This window comes from Cardiocondyla obscurior, linkage group LG14 (assembly GCF_019399895.1).
Source record: "Cardiocondyla obscurior isolate alpha-2009 linkage group LG14, Cobs3.1, whole genome shotgun sequence".
Taxonomy (NCBI): Eukaryota; Metazoa; Arthropoda; class Insecta; order Hymenoptera; family Formicidae; genus Cardiocondyla; species Cardiocondyla obscurior.
In genome coordinates, this window is record NC_091877.1 from 1944813 (window position 1) to 1966129 (window position 21317).

At 36.5% G+C, this 21317-nt stretch overlaps 1 protein-coding gene and 1 long non-coding RNA gene across 2 annotated transcripts in view; one reads left to right on the forward strand and one right to left on the reverse strand.

Annotated features, from left to right (window-relative positions):
- Nucleotides 1–9590, reverse strand: part of LOC139107873 (glutamate receptor ionotropic, kainate 2) — a 99292-nt gene extending 89702 nt beyond the window's left edge. The window contains exon 1 of the mRNA XM_070665746.1: nucleotides 7471–9590. Coding sequence (XP_070521847.1) covers nucleotides 7471–7555 — 85 coding nt within the window. The 5' untranslated portion in view covers nucleotides 7556–9590. The remainder of the gene's footprint in view (nucleotides 1–7470) is intronic.
- The window catches only part of LOC139107874 (uncharacterized), a 49868-nt gene that overhangs the window by 22283 nt on the left and 6268 nt on the right, over nucleotides 1–21317 (forward strand). The window lies entirely within an intron of this gene.

The following is a 21317-nucleotide window of genomic DNA, read 5'->3' on the forward strand; positions in this document are numbered from 1 at the left end:
AAGATTCTCTGAAAACACGTACAATTCTTAAACTCTTCGGGAATGCATTCGCGAGCTATATTGCACCTCATATGTGGGATGTCTATTTTTTTTTAAGTAGTTTATGTCATCGTTTTCTTGTTGCAATTAAAAAAAAATTATTATAACTAAATTATTTAAATGACTAAATGAACTAAATGAATGTAAAGTATCTGTGAAATCTGAACGGAAACAGACGTCGTTTACGCGTAAAAATGACATGCGAAACTCGGACGAAAAATCTAGACGTGCGACAAGTTTCGCGTGTCTTTATCGATTCCTCTACCTGTTTACGGAAACGTCTGGCATCGTCAGTGACGTTATTTTTGAACGCGACAGTTTATTTTTTTATTTGTTTTTTAATCTAGAAAAAGCAAGGAAATAAAACGTTATATAAAAGCAACAGATGGAAAGGTAAAAATTCCCAATAGTTGGAGAAATTATTAATACTGTAAAATAATATAGAGAGAAAAACTAATTTGTGTTATTTCTATTTTATGAATAAAAAGAATATCAAATAATATTTACAATGAACCTGTCGTTGTTGTCGAGTCAAATAAACGCGAGAAATCGAGAGCTTTTTTACAAATTTTCTCACCGACTACTAAAAAAAAAAAAAGATTTTACCAGTGACTATTCAGAGGTCGTGCAATCATCTTGCAATGGAACTCAAGTGTCTGAAACGAAGTGTATTCAGATGAAAAAAAAAAAAAAGAAAAAAAATACGAACAGAAATTTATTTTAATTACATTCAGTAGGAAACTCACAAATATTACTAACTTTTTGAAAATTAATTTTTTCTTAACAGCATTTTAAAAATTAATGAAACATTATTACAGCTGCCAGGGTATCGGCAGATAATCATTTGCTTAAATATACGAACGTAATTAAACGTTGTCTCGAGGCGATGCCTTCGAGAATTAAAAGTAATTTCGTAAACGAAACGTTTTCGTCTCGCCAAGTACGAATGTAAATACATCTAACAAACTTGAACCAGTGCGCCAAGTTATGCGCTTTGATTAGACCGCCGGGGTTCTAACGTTCCTTTCATATCAAAACGCGAGTTGCGCATTCATCTTCCGTCTTTAACGTAATAGTGGCAGAATACTAACTTAGGTTCCTATCTGAAGTAACACGCTCGTGTTTGCTAGTCCTAATACATGCACTACGAAAAAGGGAGATGACCGAAGGGGCGCGAGGAAAACGTATGAATCGGTAGAGAGAGCGAGAGAGCGAGAACGAGAGAGAGGAGCAAATACTTATGAGTTATGAGTGTCTCGGAAGTTTCCAGCTAGTCGTCGCGATTCGGGCGTTTCAATCTCGGAGTTTAAGAAGCTGCGGAACAGAAAGTAGCGCGGGCGGCCGGGTTGAGTGGAAGAAGGAATTGAGAGGTGATCGGGACTACGTGGGGAAAATCCCAGGGAAAAGACACGGGCAAGGACGGGCAAGGATTCCCGTTTTCCGAACTGTCGTGAAATTATTAAGAGCATTCCTCTGTTTACGACGCCTCGCCGCTACCCGACAAACGTTTTCAGCGCTTCCCTCCGAAATGGATGACTCTCGTCGCGGACTCTCTCACGATTTGTTGAGCGATTTCCATGATTTTTCAAACTCTTTCATCGCGCAACTTTGATCGATAAACATCTTCCCCAGTGTAACCCCGCTAAGTGCGAATTTAACGCGATTTGATCAACTTCCCTATTATTTAAAGAATTCATTTTTAATTAAAAAAAAAAAAACAAGAAAAAAACAAAAAATTGCTCTCACCACTACAAAGAATATTTTTCTTTTTTTTTACAGATAAAAAAAAACATATTTTAATTAGAACGGTATTTTCGCGCGGATATCGCGCAGAAATTAATTTTAAATCGTCCCGCGCAGAGCTCCGTAGTATTGCAAAATAAATGCGCAATTAACTTTTCGTGTTAATTATTCCAGTAACAGCGAGCCGCAAACTGCATTTTTGCGAACGAGCGTTAAAGATTTTCTCTTGCGCAAATTCGCGGCCGGCAATTACTTGAATGCCTAACTTTCTTAACTGCGATGAAATATGCAAACTAAACGAGTACCTAACGCGTTGCTAAGTTACGGTGAAGATATCACGTTGATGCTGCTAGATAGAGAGAAAGAGAGAGTGTGCAAGATAAAAGCGCAAGATCTAGAAAAGCTTTCGAGATACTGATACTCGTCGGCGCCACCAAGTCGTATCTACCCCCTTCGTTCGCCCTCCATCCTTTTCTCTCTTACTCGCCAGCCCCCGCGCGTTGTTTTTCTTTTTCTCTATTTGTTTTCTTTCTCCTCCTCTCTTCCTCGACATATATGTTTCCACTCTCTCAGATCTTTTATTGCGTTACCACTGTAGTCTGATTTCCTACAGCATGTACAATCAGTCGGGGTAGTCGACCTCACTTTTCACCGGAGATAGCAAACGCCTGTACGTCCGGCGATTCAATCAGAAAAAAAATAAAAATAAAAAAAAAGAAAAAAAGCAGATGTTCAAAAATATATATTCCAGTTCGTCGGGAATAAAATGCGCGCAGAGTATACCGATCGCTTATTCAGTACGTGACAACGCAAGAATAATAAAAATAGCAACTCTTGTGCTTTTAACGAACGTCTCGTTGCGAAAAAAAAAAAGAAAAAATAAAAAAAAAATAAAAAATCATTACCTTGCAGAGATATAGAAAGTGTAATAAAGTTCCCGTGTTATTCGATCAATATTTTATAACAATTTACAGCTTCGCGAGCACCTTGCGACGTAAGAATTCAACGGTAACGTTGTTATTTCGCGGATACGTTCCGCGTGTTAAACGGAGAATCGACGCTCAAGGAAAGTTTAAAGTTTTAATCTCGCAATTAATCAAAGGATGGGTAGCGCGTTCGTTCAAGCCGCAAATGGAGTTGACTAATACAATTTGCGTAGTTTTATCGAGGGTTTTCCTTCGAAAGGTTTTCATTATACCGCCGATGGCAGAGCGAGATACGGCCGCGGGAATCTTTGTACGTAACGGGTAAAATAATCGGGCAGCTGACGAAATTATGAACCGGCAAGATGTTCACAAGTGAGACGAAGGAGGAATAAAAAAAAAAAAGAAAAATGTCGAGACTTTCAAGATTTACGATGAGGAAAAGGCAAGAAGAAAGAAAGAATCGTCGGGAGTTCCCTTTGTTGTGAAAGTTACTCGGCTCCATTTATTCACTCTCTTCTTTCGTCACTCACCGTTGACAGGGAAAAGGAAGGAGGAAACCCGCGGGAAAAGCCGGATTTTCCGAGGCATTTTCCGTAACAAACGCGATATCCCGGGGAACGTCCTTGATACTCCGCCGCTACGAAAATACTTGAAAGATTTGATGAATATGAGATACGTTGTAAATGAATGTCAAGTATGCGTGAATGCTTGTCGTGCAGGATTCAAGAAACGCGAAAGATAAATTACGGTATACCGTTTCCGCGATTGAGGGGGCTTTTATGCTTTATGCTTCACCGTGTTCTGTTCGTTCATTTAATGACACGAGAGAATAAAGGCAACGGCTAACCGTCGTAATGGCGCCGATTAATTAAAAAAACATGCCCGGTATCACGATGGTCTCATGGACGTCGTTTCAAGACGTCGCGGACCGTTCGCTGAATTTTTTTCGAGATTTATAAAATTTTAATTGAACAAACGTTTAAGACCCATTAAAAATCCCCTGTGAACGGTGGCATTAAATGTAACGGGATATTTTCATAATATATTGTACTTAGTTTTTCATTAATAAGCCGATTTAAATAATACAGTTTTGAAGTTCCGCCGAGTAAAGAGGACTGTAAATCGCGATACAAAAGAGAGCTTCCTTCACGTTACAATCATCTCGTGGATAAAACTCGCATCGCAGATGAATGGTGAACATGCACGAACGGCTTCGAGTTCCCTCCTTACTTCTTCGACACGTTTCCTCTTAAAAGAGAGCTAGACTTGTACCCGGAAGATTTACCGAAAGGATGAATACGGACGATTAACCAGTGAATTTCCTGCATTTCCGCAGTCTTTTTCACTCGGGGTTTTTTTTTTATTTTTTTTTATATTTATTTTAGTGTTGGCAGTCCGATCGATTTCGACGGTGCGCGACTTTCGAAGTATTTTCGATTTGCAACTTCGTTGTATAATCCGCGAATAAGAGAATTTTTTATTATTTTCTTTTTTTTTCGCCAAAAAAGTCTCCGCGAAATGATTAACTCCAGAATATTAATATTTGCTCACAGCAACGCTAATTAGAGAATACATTAAATACTATGTCAATATTGTATTCAGAGTTATAAAGCGAAAACAAATTGTCTGCTGTTTACCATAATTTATTTTAATTAAATCAAAATACAAAAAGTACAATATTCAAATAGCGAATATTGAATTAAACATATAATGTTTTTCTATTATTCATGTATATCATCTGTGTTATCGTCGACAAATTGCGGTCTATTTTGCGCGACGTTAATTAATCAGCGAAACCGATTTATTCAAGCATCATTTAGACGTTGGCGGTGTCCTTTATCAACTAGATGTGCTGAAGAGTAAAGGACGTCCCCGCCAGAACGATTTATCGTGATAAACCTTTCACCAAGACTTCCCTACCCTTATTTATCCATCAAATTAACGGACGTTGATTAGGCAGGGCAGCAAAGCTGGTCGAGAAAACTCGCCGTTGACGATTAATTATCATCTGTGTCATTTATTACTTAGGAATTTTCCGGATAAGTAGGATAATATCCCGTATTTATTCACTAAATACGTTACGATTCGGATTCGAGCGCCACTAAACTTAGCGAAATCGCCTTCCACGTCTCGACGAGTTCAGAAACAATTTTTCCCTCACGCACTTACCGCAGAAAAGAAAAATACATTCATTTCTAGTTATCCAAGTCGTTATTAATTTAAATATACAATACCTTTCAAATTACCCGAGTGGAAATTGATTCCCATAATTATTTAATAATTAGCTAGCCAATTCGAAGTTCATCTCGTGACTGTCTAGCAAAACTGTCCAGCACCGATACTAGACAGATTTAGTTTTTTCTTTCTTAAATGACAACTTTATTTTTAAAGATACCTAAGAGATCCAAGCTCATTTAAAATTAAATAAATATTAAATATCTATTTCGAAAATAGCAGTTTTTAATTTTCTCATCTTAAAAACATGGAAACACGTCGTGCCGTTCGTTAAGAAAATCTTGTCTCTCGCGCACATCTTTCTGTATATCTAATTATTTCTGTAATCAGGAATCTCATTTGTCGAGATAATATTGCTGCAAGAAACAAATGGATTCAATTGTAACGATTAGAGAGAGGTGTCGTTTAGATTAGAATTAAAGCGAAGGGTAAATTATCTCACCTCCGTCATTACTTCGCGAGTTGTATCCGTGCGATCTCTTTATCTTTGTATCCGTTTTCGCTGTCTAAACGTCCTACGTGTTACAAGGTGCACGTGGGTGTCTCGAGGGCATTCACGGCGAGAAATCCAATTTCAATGAAAAGGCGGAACAAGAGGTTACGACGCGAGACAAATATCGCGTTTCAGGGCGATACACCATCGCGCGGTTATGTATGTGTTGTCTGCGTAAATTCCTCGGGCCTGTCGGCTTTCTCGAGAGAGAATTTAACCGTTTTATCGTGGAAACAGGAGGTACAGCGGAGCCATTACCAGAATTCCGCTTGTCTTCTCGCATTTAGATACTAATATTCCGGTAACGGAATTATCGCGAAAGTCAGTTTTTGGCGATAATTGAAAAGCTTCGGCGTGCTTATCTGTCGCGTGATATTAACGAGCAAGGTGTAATCAGCGCGATCGATATTCTGCTTAATTATTCCAAGTAATACCCGTTTTTCATTTTCCGCGGAATAATTGTCAATGGTTATAATCTTTACTTTGGAATATTCTTGAATTTCATGCATGTACTGTTCATACATAATACTAATAATTTGCACCGGTCATTCATATTTAACACTAAATTCAACTGTCCGCTTGCAACCGCTTACACCAGACGCATTAATTAACAGCAACTGTTCTAAATATATGAATTTCATTACGGTTCGCAATCCGCAGGGATTAGGTCGGAAATTACTTCACAGTAATATGTCCACATTGTTTAGAAAATAATATATTAATGGACATATTTTGTCGATTTTTTTTTTAAATTTAAATCACATTAAAAAAAAAATTTATGATTTTATGATTATTATTTAGATCAATTAAATTTCGCGGTATTGCTTTGTTAATATAAAAATAATTATTAATTATTATTTTAAATAATAATACACTGATAATGTGAAATAATATCGTCGGGAATTTTGTATCTTGCATTTAGTAAAAAATATTGAATGAAGATGTTGCAAGGCAAATACGAGTGGCTTAAGAAACTTCTATCAAGTAAGTCAATGGACTCTCATTAGTAATATGATAACGGATGCTCCAGTATTATAAGCCTGTAATCTGATGTGCTAAATAGCTGACGTATCTATTATAACGCTATGGTTACAAGAAAGCCGCCAGTGGTGGATACCACTTACTACCTCTGATATTACCCTACGTGATTGAATTTCGTAAATTATCTCTAAACGCGATAACACTGTAAGATATCCGGAAAAAGAAAAAAAAAATTCTACCCGTGCCTCGTGTGCAATAATTATTACCGGAGATGTCGGCGGCAAACGTAGTCTAGGGACAACTTTTAGAAAAGTTTGATTCGAGAAAACGGCCTTGGATAAGCCAAAGTTTTCGGGAAAGCAACTTGTAAGGGGAAAAGGACAAGCTTCGAAAAGTGTCAGGAAAAGATATCAGCCAGCGCGTTCGACTCACGCTTGACAAACTTTTCCTCGCTTGATATAAACTGATTCAATTGTTAAAAAAAAAAAAATAATAAAAAAACTAAGAAAATATATTTACGACTTTGATAATGCTAGTTCTGTGCAAATAGCGAACGAATAATTTTCGACTGAAAATCGACATGCAATCTAGATACGTAAACTTCGTTTCTTTTTTCTTTTTCTCTCCCATGATTACCAAAAAAAATTATATATGTATGTGTACGGAATAATTAAAAATTAAATTCAGTTTTTTCAATGATAAATTTAAAATTTAATTTTTATCGCATATTTTTTCTAGTATATCACGCGGCTAGTATTAATCACTCAACGACCAAATTTTTTTTAATATTACGGTGAAAAAACATTGTTTTATTTTACAACGTTCAAAATACAATTAGCGTGTGATGGATTTACAAACATATTTATGTCGGACGAGATATAACACATTTTTGATATATATTTTTTTAATTGGGAAATAATTAATGGGGAAAAAAAACATGGTTTCCGGGGATATTTGCGGGATTTTGTTACCGCGTTCGTCAGAGGTAAATTATCATGCGAGAAACAATTTAAGACGAAATTAACGTGCAAAGCGAATTGTTTGCGAACTCACCAATTTTGACGACCGAAGGTAGAGCGTCGAGTATTGATGGCAGCTGAAGTACAAAGATAGAGGCTACCAGGCAGCCCAGATTCATAGCTCATCTCGGAAGCCCTCCGGCCGCGGCCTCTCGGTGGCCCCTCACACTAACACTACCGTACAAATTATGCGGCGAACCGGACCTGACGTTCCAACGCACACATTTGCCTAAACATAAAATATTAACGTATTTATTAAAATTTATTAAAACAACGGTTTACATAAAATACTGCGCCGCAGACGAGATCAACGTTGCAACTAAAAACTTATAAGTGTGTTGATTAAATAAATTAAATCATTTTTTAATCCCACTTAATTTTATCCGTGATCTGTACCAGGAGGCCTTTGACGACGAACGAAACGTGCGTACAAATAGTAAAAAGCTCTGTACCACGCTCACCGGTTTCTATTTGAGGAGAAAATAAATTTTTTATTCTCCTCTGGTATATTAATTAAAAGGTCGCAATTGAATTAAACTGCCTAGACATAGAGCGTATCAGCTACGTTTGTCTTTCATCGCGCGTAAAATTTATAATAAGGGCCGGTCGTATTCTACCGCGGAACGCGAAATGCATATTCTCGTGTACTGAAGAGGGTGAGTCTCTATGCGTTTTATGAGCGGGCAAAAATTTACCGTTTTCTATAAACGTTTAAAATTCGATTCAACGATTATCGTATCCCTTTTGAAGCTTCGACGGCGCATTTCAGCGCAATATTTTATGTCGACAAATGATTCCCGCCGCAAAATTTACACGCGGCCTGCACGGTACGCGAGTATTCGCTCGTGAATTCCGGCGGCCAGCGTGGAAAACTTGCCCGTCGTTCATACGATTTTATGTCCCGCCGAAATTTTAGTGGCGCTCGGCCAAAGGGTTGGAGGGCAGATGTCTACTCGTGTAACTTCACGTTTCTAGCAAACGTCACATGTGCGGCCAAACATTTTGGACAGAAAGGGCTAGTGAGAAAATATACTTGGTCGCTTTGCGTTATTTCGCAGGATTTCCACAATAAATCAGATCATGGTGATTGCAGACAAGTTTTTACGAATTTTTACGAGAAGACTTTGCCCGGCGTATTTTAAATAATACATTGCTGATATTCGTCGCGTGAAATGTATTTAAATAATATTTTATTTAATATTATCGAACATATTCTAAATTTTTTTTTTCTATACATAAATTAGATTCGTAACATTTTATAAAATAATTTACAAATATAATAACTGTATATTTAATATGTATAAAGTGAATTGTAAAACAGTATGTAGGATTCATATAGGATAATGGACATAATATGAAATACGAATATCATTCAGAAAATTTTGAAAAGATTTTTCACGGAAATGTACGTACAGGCTTATGAAAACATATCTGCGTAATGCATTTACTTCATATTGCATATATCGTATTCATTTACATATATATGTTTACAACATGCATTCTTAATATTTTGTACTTAATTAAATCAACGCGTTACAAAAAAAAAAAAAAAAAAAGGCAGCAAACATACCGCTGATATTTTTAATACGTTGTTGGACCATAAAGGATTTCATGAAATTAAACTAACATGCATGTAATTTCACGTACCATTATTTTGTGTAATATATTGAAAAAAAAAAAGAAAAAAACACGTCATTGATTAATCTCGCGACTTTAAGCTCGTTGTAACGGCTCCTCGATTTAGGTTAATTAAATGAACTATCTTTCTATCTTCGCATGCATCTTCTATGGTTCACGAGCAAACGAGAAACCAAGTAATTTACTAGGCAAACTTTGCATTCTGTTCTTACTTGGCGTGTTTCTTGCTCGCCGAATGCTGCCTCGTAAATCGATAAAATTACGAAATAACCGTGGTGTTTTGTCACCGATGGGTACGGTAAGTTGGCAGAAACCCACCGGTATTATTTGATTTTAATTCAATGTCACGATTTCTTTGCGAAACGAGAGAGAAATAGTTTGCGAAACTTCTCGCCCGCGCGGCTTCTTCCGTAGACGACGACTTTGTCATCGGGGGCAGTTTTAAAAGAAACAGTGGCACGATTTTCAATTCGCGAATGTCGCGCATTCGTCTGCGAGAAATTCCGTAGACTGTCTGGCGACTTTTACGCGGATAGTCTTCCGTCGCGGATACAGTCGTGCAGTAATTCCTTGACTCGGTTCTATTATCAGAAAGACCCCGCTTCTTACTTTCGTTTTCCGGCGCGGAGTCTCGAGTAATCGCGATCGTTTCATTATCGTTGCATACCCTCGCAGAAGAAAAAAAAAACATTCGAAACATTTACCTTAACATAACTTTCGAGATTTAATTAAAATTTATTATATTTAATTACCAAATTTTTCTTTTTTTAATTTTATGCGACATTTCTATCGATATCTTTTGCTATTAAGATGCCGGGATTTTATACGAGCCAAAGAGAATAAAGCCGTAAAAGAATTTCTTTTACAAAGTACGCGCGTAAAAAAAAAAAAAAAAAAAAAGTAAACGTAACGAGTTGAAAGAGATTAACGTTATCGTGATTAGAACGTCGGGAGGGAAGGGGGAGGTTGAAACTACTTCACTTTCCTCGCTAGGATTCGCGACATACTATTCGTAATCTCGCAATTAGCACATCGTAGGAGGAAGGTGAAAGACCGCGAACAGCTGGAGTGAAAATATATCCAGTTCTCTCTGTCGGTTTCGCGCCATCTGACTAAGATCTCCCCTTTGACGTGGAGAATAAGAGGGCTGTTAAGCCGAAATCTGTCGGGAATTTAGAAAGATTCGTTCTACGTCGCATCCAGGTTGCCTTAATCGCGCCCGCTTTATTCGACAATAATTCGCCGCGGCCATAGAAACGCCTTAATGGCGTCGAATAAAAAAAAAACCGGCGTGCGAGCGTGCGCCGCAAAAGGGACGAAAATGAAGGCGACGAGAGGAGCGAAGGGTTAGCGAGAGGTGGAATAACGTAGTCGTCGGAGAAAGAGGATGCCTGGGATGGCCAGTGCTTTAAATATATATTTCTTTTTGCTCTTCCTTTCTCTCCCTACGTCTGGACGTCCGCCACTTTCAGTGATTTACGGTCGTCCTAAAACATCTTCGCGATATCGCGTCGCGCCTCCCCCGGCAGGGAAATAGAAGGGAAGCGACTCGGGCTCGGCGGAATTTTTCAGAATTCTCGTTAACAGGATCATTTTCTTCGCCCTCGATATGTGGATTATACGATAAAACGAAGAAACCGATTGCTAAGAGGCGTCGGACTTCTCTCTTCTTCTCCTTCTTCTTCTTCTTCTTTTTTTTTTTTTTTTTTTATACTCCTCTAGTCGTTTCCTCGTGCCACTTTACGGTGAATTTAAATCAATCGATTTTCGATCTCATCAAGCAATAAACGAACACTGCCGAGGCTCGTTGGAGAACCCTCTATTAGAAGTATTTCGCGTACTTTGTCAGCAGAGCGGGATTTCGTGCACATGCGGGTGAGTTTTACAGAGGATTTTTCTGGATAGCTGACTGTACAGTACGCTGACGCAATTTAACTAATTATTAACGTCGCTTTTTCAATTATATTAAATTCTCTTTCTTAAATTATATTAATGTTAGACAAGGAAAAACAAAGTATTAAAAAATTAAAAAATAATAAAAAATCCTTTGACATGAAAACTGCGAGAAACGGTTCGTTCTACTCGAAAACATAGTGCGCGAAAGCCGCGCGTGACTCCTCGGATTTTAAAGCAACGCAATCTCGTCTGTGATACGACAGAAACTCGAATAAACTCGCGCCCTTTGTGCCTCTCTCCCGTTTCTCGATTTCTCCCATTTTCGTTGCGTCCTTTCCTTCGATTTCCCGACGCTTAATGTTCCGAACATCGATATCGTAACTCCGTATGATCATTTCGCGGCGGCGCGCAGTAAAATTTAATCATCCATGCTATTATCAACGTGAAGACGAGGGAGGCTGGTGTAAAAGCGCACTCCACTTTAATCCACTCGCTTGTACGAATGTTAAAAAAAAAAATAGCCGTTTATCGGAATGGAGTTAAGAACGATCGATATTTATCGCGTGTATGCACGCCGCTTTTTTTTTCCAAAGTTCGAATATAATATTTAGCGCCTTCGATTTTTTTTCCAAATAAACGCAAGCTGTTGCGAAGGAAACAAATTTTATTTTTAATAAATTAAATTAAAATAAGCCAGTAAAATTAACTAAAATTTTAATCTGTTGTTAATGTCTAATGTTAATGAATGTTATGGTATCTATTTGATTACGTGAACGGACCGAGCTCGATTTTCCTTCAACATTAAATCTGATTATTTCCCACATTAATTAAGTCCTACTTCATTAAGATTCGCAAATTCAATTGACTTTGCAAACGTATTAATTAAGTACCTCGCCTTGAGGTAATTACGATTGTTCTCCAACAGCAAACAATTAATATACACCGCTGCGGTAATTACAACGTAAATGTAATGCGCGTCATGTAATATTCACAGTTTTATTTTAACGTTTACTTGCATAACGGCATTATAATAAATAGGCGAATAATAACTTATAATAAACAATGTTGCAACGTAAAAAAATTAACATTGCCAAAAAAAAAGAAAAGGCTATTTCGCTTCCGCTCGTTCATTATCATTTTATTGCGACATTAAAATAAATTTTTAATATACTTATTAAAGGTTGCTAGTGAAATAAAGTGAAATTGCATTAAGTTATAATTAAAAGGTATCGAAAATGCAGTATTATAAATTCTCAATGAATGCGAATATGAATCATGTACGACTTTTGTACGTTAGTACGCTTCGATTTGCACCTGTCGAGTGCCCGCAATTTTCCAATTTATTCTTTTGATTTATACGAGAAAGTAATCATACTGAATATAAAACACCGTTAGTTCCTATTACGTTAATTGCAATTTGCAAAATGCACGATCAATATTATTGAAATCATAAGAGTTAGATTAACTATAATATCATCGCACATATTAACACAGCATCCTATTATAAACTATATAAACAATATAAGCAAATATAACTTTCAAATGAATTTCTGGTATGTCGCTGCGCGTTTGTTTATCCATTATAATCAATATCCAATTTATATATAACATCGTTAGGTTACAATGTTTACATTTTACTCGATGTAATCGTTGATTAATTGAGATATTTCAGCAAAGTCGCGTAATAAAATGAAGTAGCCTGGTGCATTAACAGCTTTTTGAATACTAGTTACAAGTTGTACGAATAAAAAAAAAAAAAAAGAAAAAAGTTATTAGGAAACTTGCTCTCGGTTGACGAGTCACGTGGCAAGTAGTGAACTGCTAGAACTCCAAACTGCTAGAACAATTGGTTTCGGTTCGAGAGGTAGTTATCGATTTTGCCAACGAACCGAAACACCGCGTCGTGACACGGAACTCGCTTACCAAATTGGAATATACGAGTTATATATATTGTGTTCGCCAATTACGTTACCGAGGATGTCACAGGAGATTAAAAAGATAACAAAGAATATATTCATATAAGCGTTAGTGTCGTAACTTGAAAATATTTCGATATTAATAGACGAGAAATACAAGCTCTTTTTGTTTTAAGATAAAAAAAAATATATATATATAGTTTTTTAATATTAAAATATACGCGCAAGGTTTTAATTAAAATTGACAAGAAATTTAAAAAATTCTATCCAAAAACATGATAAAAGTATCAATTTATTTACAAGTAATTTAATATTTAATTTCTCGCGGCAAATTTTTTAAATTTAATTTATTCAGAATATTCAATCGAGTATATATTTCGCTAGCAAGCTGCAAAGAAAATATTGATTTTTGCAAAACATATAGTCGCCTCGATCTGCATTTATGTTGGAAAGCACAGGTTGGATTGAGTCACGATTCGTGTTTCTCTTATCTCTACTTTCCGCTCCGGTATTCACAGTCCGTCCGTCCTTATTTTAAAATTGTCTTAAGTAATATTTTAAGACGGCTCCGTGAATAAACGAAAACTAAATAAAACAGCACTCAAGTCTTAAATACAAAAACGGACTATGAATACCAGTTCCTTATCTCGTAAAGTTTTCAAAAGCGGTCAATTAAAATTGCGTTATCTTACTGGGTTTTTCATCGCAGCTGTCGCATGCTTCAGGCGGTGAGAAAACCTCGTGGAGCCCTTGCGATTATCGACGGGATGTGTGTCCCGAGGGACGCGGGGACATTCGAGAATAGTTTTTTTTCGTTTTTTTAGCGACACCGGCGTGTTGGAACGTCCGTGATCCTCGCGGCGCGTGTTAACGTAACCCTCGTGCGTAATATGCGAACCGTTATCATCGCGGAAACGTAAACATAGCACATCCTATCGTGACAGAAGCCGGCGCGCGACTGCCGCTCTGTCGTTCAGACCTCCACCCGCGACGCCACCCGAACCCATCCGAGCCCCCGATTCTCACCGAATGACCACGTGCTTGCCGGCCAATCACGCTCGCGTAAATCCACGTGCTCGCCCGAAAACACCATGTGGGAACGATTAGCGCGCCTCGCCGTCGTTTTAAAGCTAGGAGTTCAAAGTGCCGCTCCGCTTCAGAGTACGAAGCTCCGAACGCATTGCCGGAGAGAGAGCACATCGGAGCAGCGGGATCGATACGGTACCACAATATTTCAGCATTTATACTGCACGTTACATTTTATATCGTATTCAGACTTGTCGCTTTATTTTATTTTATTTTTTTAAATTAAAATATGAGGATTTTTTAAACAAAAGCAAAAAAATAAATATGCACAGCGAAGTAAAACATGGATTTTTAAATTGATATAACAATTTTTAAATATTGATTTAGGTAATTTTTAATGTAACGTTGAAGTTTCATTGACTCGAGAGATTTCCGTATTGCAGTGAAACGCGAACGAAAAATCTTATTTTGATGCGTTCCCTAGGCAAAAAAAGAAAAGTTAGAAAACGCGAAGTTGCATCGTAGGGAAGAGCAAAGGGTTGGAGGTCGTCATATTAAGTTCTACCAGCTACTGCCTGTTTTAGTAGCTTTTTCATGCTTCTCATGCACGGCTACACGCGCCGTAAACTTAAAAGACTTTTATGGCAATTTTGCTGGCGACGAACAGGGATCGTTGCCCCGCATCGCTTCATAAACTTCTTTTCATTATAAATTTCATGTTCCCAGACGTGCACTCTATTTCTTTTATATATAAATGGCGATTTTGGCAAGTTGAAACATTAACGATAACAACTTTTGTAAATGCAACGCGCAGCATTTAGCGATAAGATGCTCTCTACCAAAAAAAAACAAAAAAAAAATTAAACAAAAGTTGCTCAGATTAAGAATTCATAAATGCAATACAAAAGTTACATTTAATTTTGCTCGATCAATTAGATTCAACAAGATAAAGCCTTAATTTTTACACTGCCGTCCGAGATCATTAAATAAATACGAATCGCAAGAGTCGTACGTCGAGATTGTCACTAATTTAAACGATGCAAGAAAGTCCAAACGTTTACATTTTTAAACGGATTTAAAAATAATTTTATGACGGAACACGTGAGTTTAGCTGGGACACGAACCCTTGTGATGGATTGGAATCGAGTTTCCAAGTGGTTTGGTTGAAGCAAGCCGAACACGGCGCAATAGTTGCTTACGCATCCGGAGGATGGCAGTATACTCAATGTTGCTAATATTATATATAAAAAATTGTTTTTTTTTTTATTTTTCACATGACTCGCATTCAGTCTTATCAAAAGGGTTTACAATCTCTCGCGGAAAAATATTTTTTCCAAATCATTTTTTTCACAAGACGATACAATGTACTTTTTACGGGAAAGAGATTGCTTCCCGAGAGATAAAGCATTAGTCTTCTTAAATGAATTAATGTTACTGAACTGATGTTACTGACTATTTATTTGGCAGTTAATTGGCTTCAAGTATCAATTAAAAAGCGTTCTCTCTTAAATATACGAGTAATTGTTTTCACTTTAACGAATGCGAACCCGTTACTCATAATCAGCGGCTAAAATAAAATACGCACAATGTGCGTGTATCGGTTAATTAACCACGCGCAAACGAATCAGATCGCGCGGTAACGGCACGAAAAGTCTCTTTGATTTCCGCGCAACTTTCGCGAGAGCGAATCCGATCCGATACGTGCTATTTTCCCTGGAGAATCCATTTCCGAGCGACAAGGCGGTCGTTCCTAACTCGTTCGTCATCGATTTCGCGCCGATCGGAGGCCAGCGGAGGGTGAAGTTTTAGCCGCACAAATTAAAACCATTACTAATGGCATCGAGCCCCGAGAGCAGAAAACTCGTCCTTATCCCCGAGAAATAATTCGCTGGTGCACTCGCATCGACAGCGCGAGACGGAGAATCGCACTCCTCTCTCGACGTTACGGAGAACTTTGAATGCGGTCAAACGCATCGACAGTGAAAAACGTTCGTGACCCGCCAGACGCACTAGAGAAGAATTTATTATCATCACGTATGACGGTCGTCTCTCCGTTTCTTATATTACCTCGCGTAGGCATCGCGCGAATTTCACATCGTGAACCATTCAAGGTAGATAAGTATGCGGGAAAAATTGTGGAAAATGGTCAATGCACCACCGTACGAAATTAAGATAACGATCTGTACAAATGACAGTTTTGATATATGCCCGTAGTTCACTCAATCCTCCACAACTAAAATTTTCTACTTTTCCTGCGCTTAATGCACGGGATTTCTAAGGTCCGCAGAACTTCCGCATTTGCAGATGTACGGACTCCGAGCTTTGTTGAACTTTTCTATTCAGAGACTTGCTATTGATGTAATGCACAGCTATAGTTTATAAAGAAATATACAGAAATATATTATATAAATACTTGTAAGTATAAATTAAAGTTTCGTATAATTAAAAATTTAATATATTATATTATATATACGGGTAGATTATATTTAAAAAAAAAACACACAAAAAAAAGATATTAAGATAAATCTTACATTTAAGTTCTTTAAAAACGGAGTAAAAAATGAAATCCACGATTTAATTTTTAAAGCGATTTCCGCACAGAAAGAGAACGAAAAGAATAAGTGTGACGTCGATTCCACGATGGGAAAAACTGCGAGAAATGTCGAACTGAGACGTCTTGCGGAATGTCGCGCGATCCCACCGAGCTTTTACGTAAGAAGACTTTTGGACGGCATCCAGTCTCTATAGATTTATCATCGTGAAATATAATAGTGCAATTGTATACATATGTGCACATTTCAGAACATATAGGCATCACTTTATCTTCTTTATTATTTGATCAACTCATTTCATTGATCGGGATGTTTTAATTTTATTTCTAATTATTAATTTAACAGAGACTATAAATTTGATATTGTTTCACTTTTAATATTAAATTTACTTAAATTGCGTACAGCTGCAAAAGGCAATTATATAGATAACTCCGAAATGACCGCAAAATGGTAAGCGACTAGTAAAATAGTAATTTTATCTAGATAATTAACGACGACAATAATAAAAGTAAATACAATACGATGCGTTCCATTTGTTGAGTCAAGAGATAAATGCGTTTAATTATTGGACTGCAATAACGGCTAGCACTGTGACGAAATGAGCAATGATACAATGTTATGCAACAAAACGTAACGTTTTGTCAATTTCTTTCCAATATTTATAAAATATTTGCTTAAAATTGTACAATTTGCCGCGATGACGCGGGACCAAATACCTCATTTTATCTCTTGTTCAATCAATTATTATGCGATTAACTATCATTTGCATTTATTTTACGATAAAAATTACTTTGTTGTAAAACAAATTCTGCACAGCCTCGCGTAAATGTCACAGTTTTTTCTCAGCGGGCCATAAATCGTCTGAGAGGCGACGTTGCGCGTCACAAAGATCAAATTTAAAATTGATAACTGTTTGATAATGGCCTCGGGCGACGCGATATGTATGCGAGAAGCAGATTACAGGGATAGAAAACGGACGCGATCGTAACGAGAATAGATGGAAAACCAATGGTTGACCTCTTGAGATCGATAAGAAGAGAATAAAATGTGTGCGTGCGTGTGAATCGCGAACATAAGACGAGTAAAATTATGGTAAATGTCCATGTAGTAAAATAAGTTTATTCTATAAGAAAGAAAAAAAAAAGGAAGAAGGAAAATCGTGCTTGTATATTAAACTTATATTGTCTTTAAAGAATTTATCTTTTTAATATCGTTTAATTCTCGGGTCTTTTACAAAGTTTTATATTCGCGTGAAGTCTCATACGCGCTAGAATATATTAGTTCGTAGGAATTTCATAATTATCCTAAATTATGCATTAGGTCTAAGATAAAAATTTTATCGCGCATATCTATCTGAAATTAAACTGCAATTAAACTTCTGTTGTCTCCTCTACTTCTGAAGTAAATCTGCAGTAAATCTCTTTTCAAAGATAAATTCTCGGTGTGAAATAACTCTGTAAGTATCGACATTTTGATGTTCAAATGGGTACCATTCTTTTCAATTTAGTCTCAGTTTTCGACAGACAAAGAATGACCATTAGAATGCTTCGTGCGCGTCGTCTGTATCAACGTAGGAAGAAAAAAAAAAAAGGAAAAAGGAAAAAGAAAATCAATTTTAAGTAAAAATAAAAAACGTGCTCGACACACACGCGATAATAAAATATGTAACAATTTTTAAAACAATTGAAAATAGAATATCAACACTTGACATACGTATAATTTTTACGCAGTGTAGGAAGCTTTGCGCGCAAATATTTTTCAGCGTACTGCGAAAAAATGTTATTGCGCAAGAAATTGCCGAGTTCTTTTTAGTACTGCAAGCATTGTACAATATTTCAACATTCGAGATTTTTTTTTATAGTTGAAAAATATGATCGCAAGTTTCGTACAAATTGTATGAAGAAACCTGGCAAGATCTAGTATCATGGGACCATTAATCTTCGTCTGGTGCTGTCCTTTGCCGTCAGATTAGGATCTTCCTTAGATTCTTCCTATATCTTTCGCAATGGCGTAACGGAAAAGCAAACATTAAAAGAGTCTCTTGACGAATATAAGCTCCTTAGAGGGCGGTTGATTTAATATGGAAGTTAATATTACCGTTGAGATTAAGTCTTAAAGTGAATATTCAGCTCTAATTAAGACACATAATTTTGCATTGTGATAATAAAGTTAAGAGAATAATTAATTGGAAATTATCTGAATTCGTTATAATGTGTCTCTAAAACTTTGTATCTTTCTTTACGACCAGTCGAATGAATGATTATGACAAATAGTTATTAACGCGCGGATATCGCGTGTAGATTTAATCAGCGATTAAAATGCCATAAAATTACCGTAAATAATAAAGATTAAATCATTTTGTGGGTTACAATTTCTTTTAATTTTAATTACATAATGCTATTAAAATTGTTTTTTTCATTTTTTTTTTCATTTTTGAGACTCTTTGACATTGGCGCGCAGAATTGACGTGATTCTCCGTACCATTGTCATGAAAAGATTCCCCTTTAACAAAGTATGAGCGTATAAATTCGAATTCGAGCATTTGTCGGACGCGTTCAAGTTGTCAGGTTTATCGGTATGCAGTTGAAGACGTTATCAGAGACGCCAGTCGTTGCCACGGCACTCACGAACGACTCGAATGCCTGCGATCCACCTTCGTGACTGCGATACATCGTTATCTCGCGGGAAGTTTTGTTTAAGAGAACATGCAATCGCGCATGCTGCCTATCTTGAATTCAAATTTTATTATCAATCTGAAACTCTCAAATATTTCATTATACAAATATAATACGGTGATTACACGTACGTGTCGCGGTATTACTTAAGTGTATTTTTAATAATAATTTTTTATTTTTTTCAATACTATACACCGTTATTTGAATTATAAAAATAATCAAAATAAACTTGTATTATTTTTATTATTCTCCGTTGAAATTTCCGGCAGTGTTCTGCAATGAGATATTAATTTCAAGCGTTTTATTCTATACATTGTTGACGGCTGCAATACTGAGTGCATTAGAACAAAGTGCATCAGGTCCGTTGCGTTACGCTATTATGAGGATTACCAGCGGGAAATATCCCTCTTGTTTTTCTCCGTACCCGCGGAAAATAGTCAGGTTAATTGTATTTCGTTGTTATCCCCGGTACGGTTTGTACCTGCGAGGGTGTGCGCGCCGAGAAGAATACGTCGATGTGTAACCACGGAATCGCTCGTTAGCTTTACGTGCCTCCCTCCCCGCCGTAAGCGAGACCAAAAATCACGAATACGTAACATCCACGTGAACGTTTTACCAATCTGAAATATTTATATATATGTCTATTGAACGTTTCAAAATATTGATGGGAAAGTAAATCTGTTTAAATTAAATTACGAATATTCGTTATTTATCGGTGCTTCTGATTTATTAGAATAATTCATCAATTAGTCGTTCTGTATTTTTCATTTGATATATTCACATATGTATATTCGTAACATGAAATTATTAGCACGATTGATGTAATGTAACAAACAAACAATAAAAAGCGTTCCTATCTAATTTAAATTACGTCAGCTATACGTCATATTGATATTAATATTAATATTTGATCAACATGCAAAAGTAACAATTTAATCGGAACTAGGTTTGTTTAATTAGGTTTTTTTTTTTTTAGTAACTAAATGTAAAAAGCGAATAAATGTAAACAATTCCGTCGAGAGAAGTAATAAAAATGGATGATAAAATCTGTGACGCTGAATTAATGATTCCAACAGAAATTATTCGTGTTGACATCATTTTCGTTCGGACGTCGAGCGCGCATTTCGCAAATTCGATGTTTTCCGCATAGCTGCCTTCATTCCTCGCGTTATTATCGCGATCGCGATGCTGAAGTATCCCCAATGACTGATACAAATGCAGGTCGAGAGCGAACGAATTTCGAAATTCGCGTTTGATATTATGCAATGCAACGTATAATGCAGTTTTCAGAATATATGATTCTCACATATTCGCGTGCACCTCGCTGTGAAAATTGTCTAACTGTGCAAATTGTCGCGGTCTATCGTTTCCAACAGTTATAATGTACTCCTTATAATTTTTTATAATGACCCAATTATATTTTTCTATGTCCGTAAAATTATACGCGCGGCATAGAAAGTATGTGGCACTGGCAAAAATCTATATTGCGACAAAGAAATAAGATTCTTACACACGCAGACCCGATTGTATTTCGTTTACATAAACATATTTGAAGAATGCGCCGAAACGTGAGTTCACCGCGCCTGAAGACCGGCCGAGACCGTCTTTGTTTACGTTATCGTATCACGTATTATAATAATCGTGCGAAATATTCGAAAATTGATCAAACAGTCAAGACGTATCAATGTTTAAGAAATCTTTACGACGCGGATTTTGTCCACGAGAAAAAAAGAAAAAAAAAACAGCTCGCGCATATAAAAAGAGAAGGCAATCTTGGAGAGAAATTAATTTCGTACAATCAACAGTTCTGTACGTACATCGTAAGAGATACTGCAATTTTAAAGTTTCCAAGGCGTTTTGAGTTGAATTTCTCATCATGGCCCAAAGTCATCTTATTTCTGCGATCTTCGCGATCCTGCTTTCTGCAAATGTACGTAAATATAACATATTTATTAACGATATACAACACAAATTGATTAATTTGTCGCCAATTAGATTAATAAAAGAAATTTTATAATTCCAAAAGAAAAAAAAAAGAATTTTAATTTAATTTGTAACATGAAAATTCATTTATATTTTTTATATATAAATTATTACAATTACTGATAAATTGGTACATAAATTATATTATTTAAGACTGTATTAGTTAGCAATATTTCGCATGATATTACAGATAAT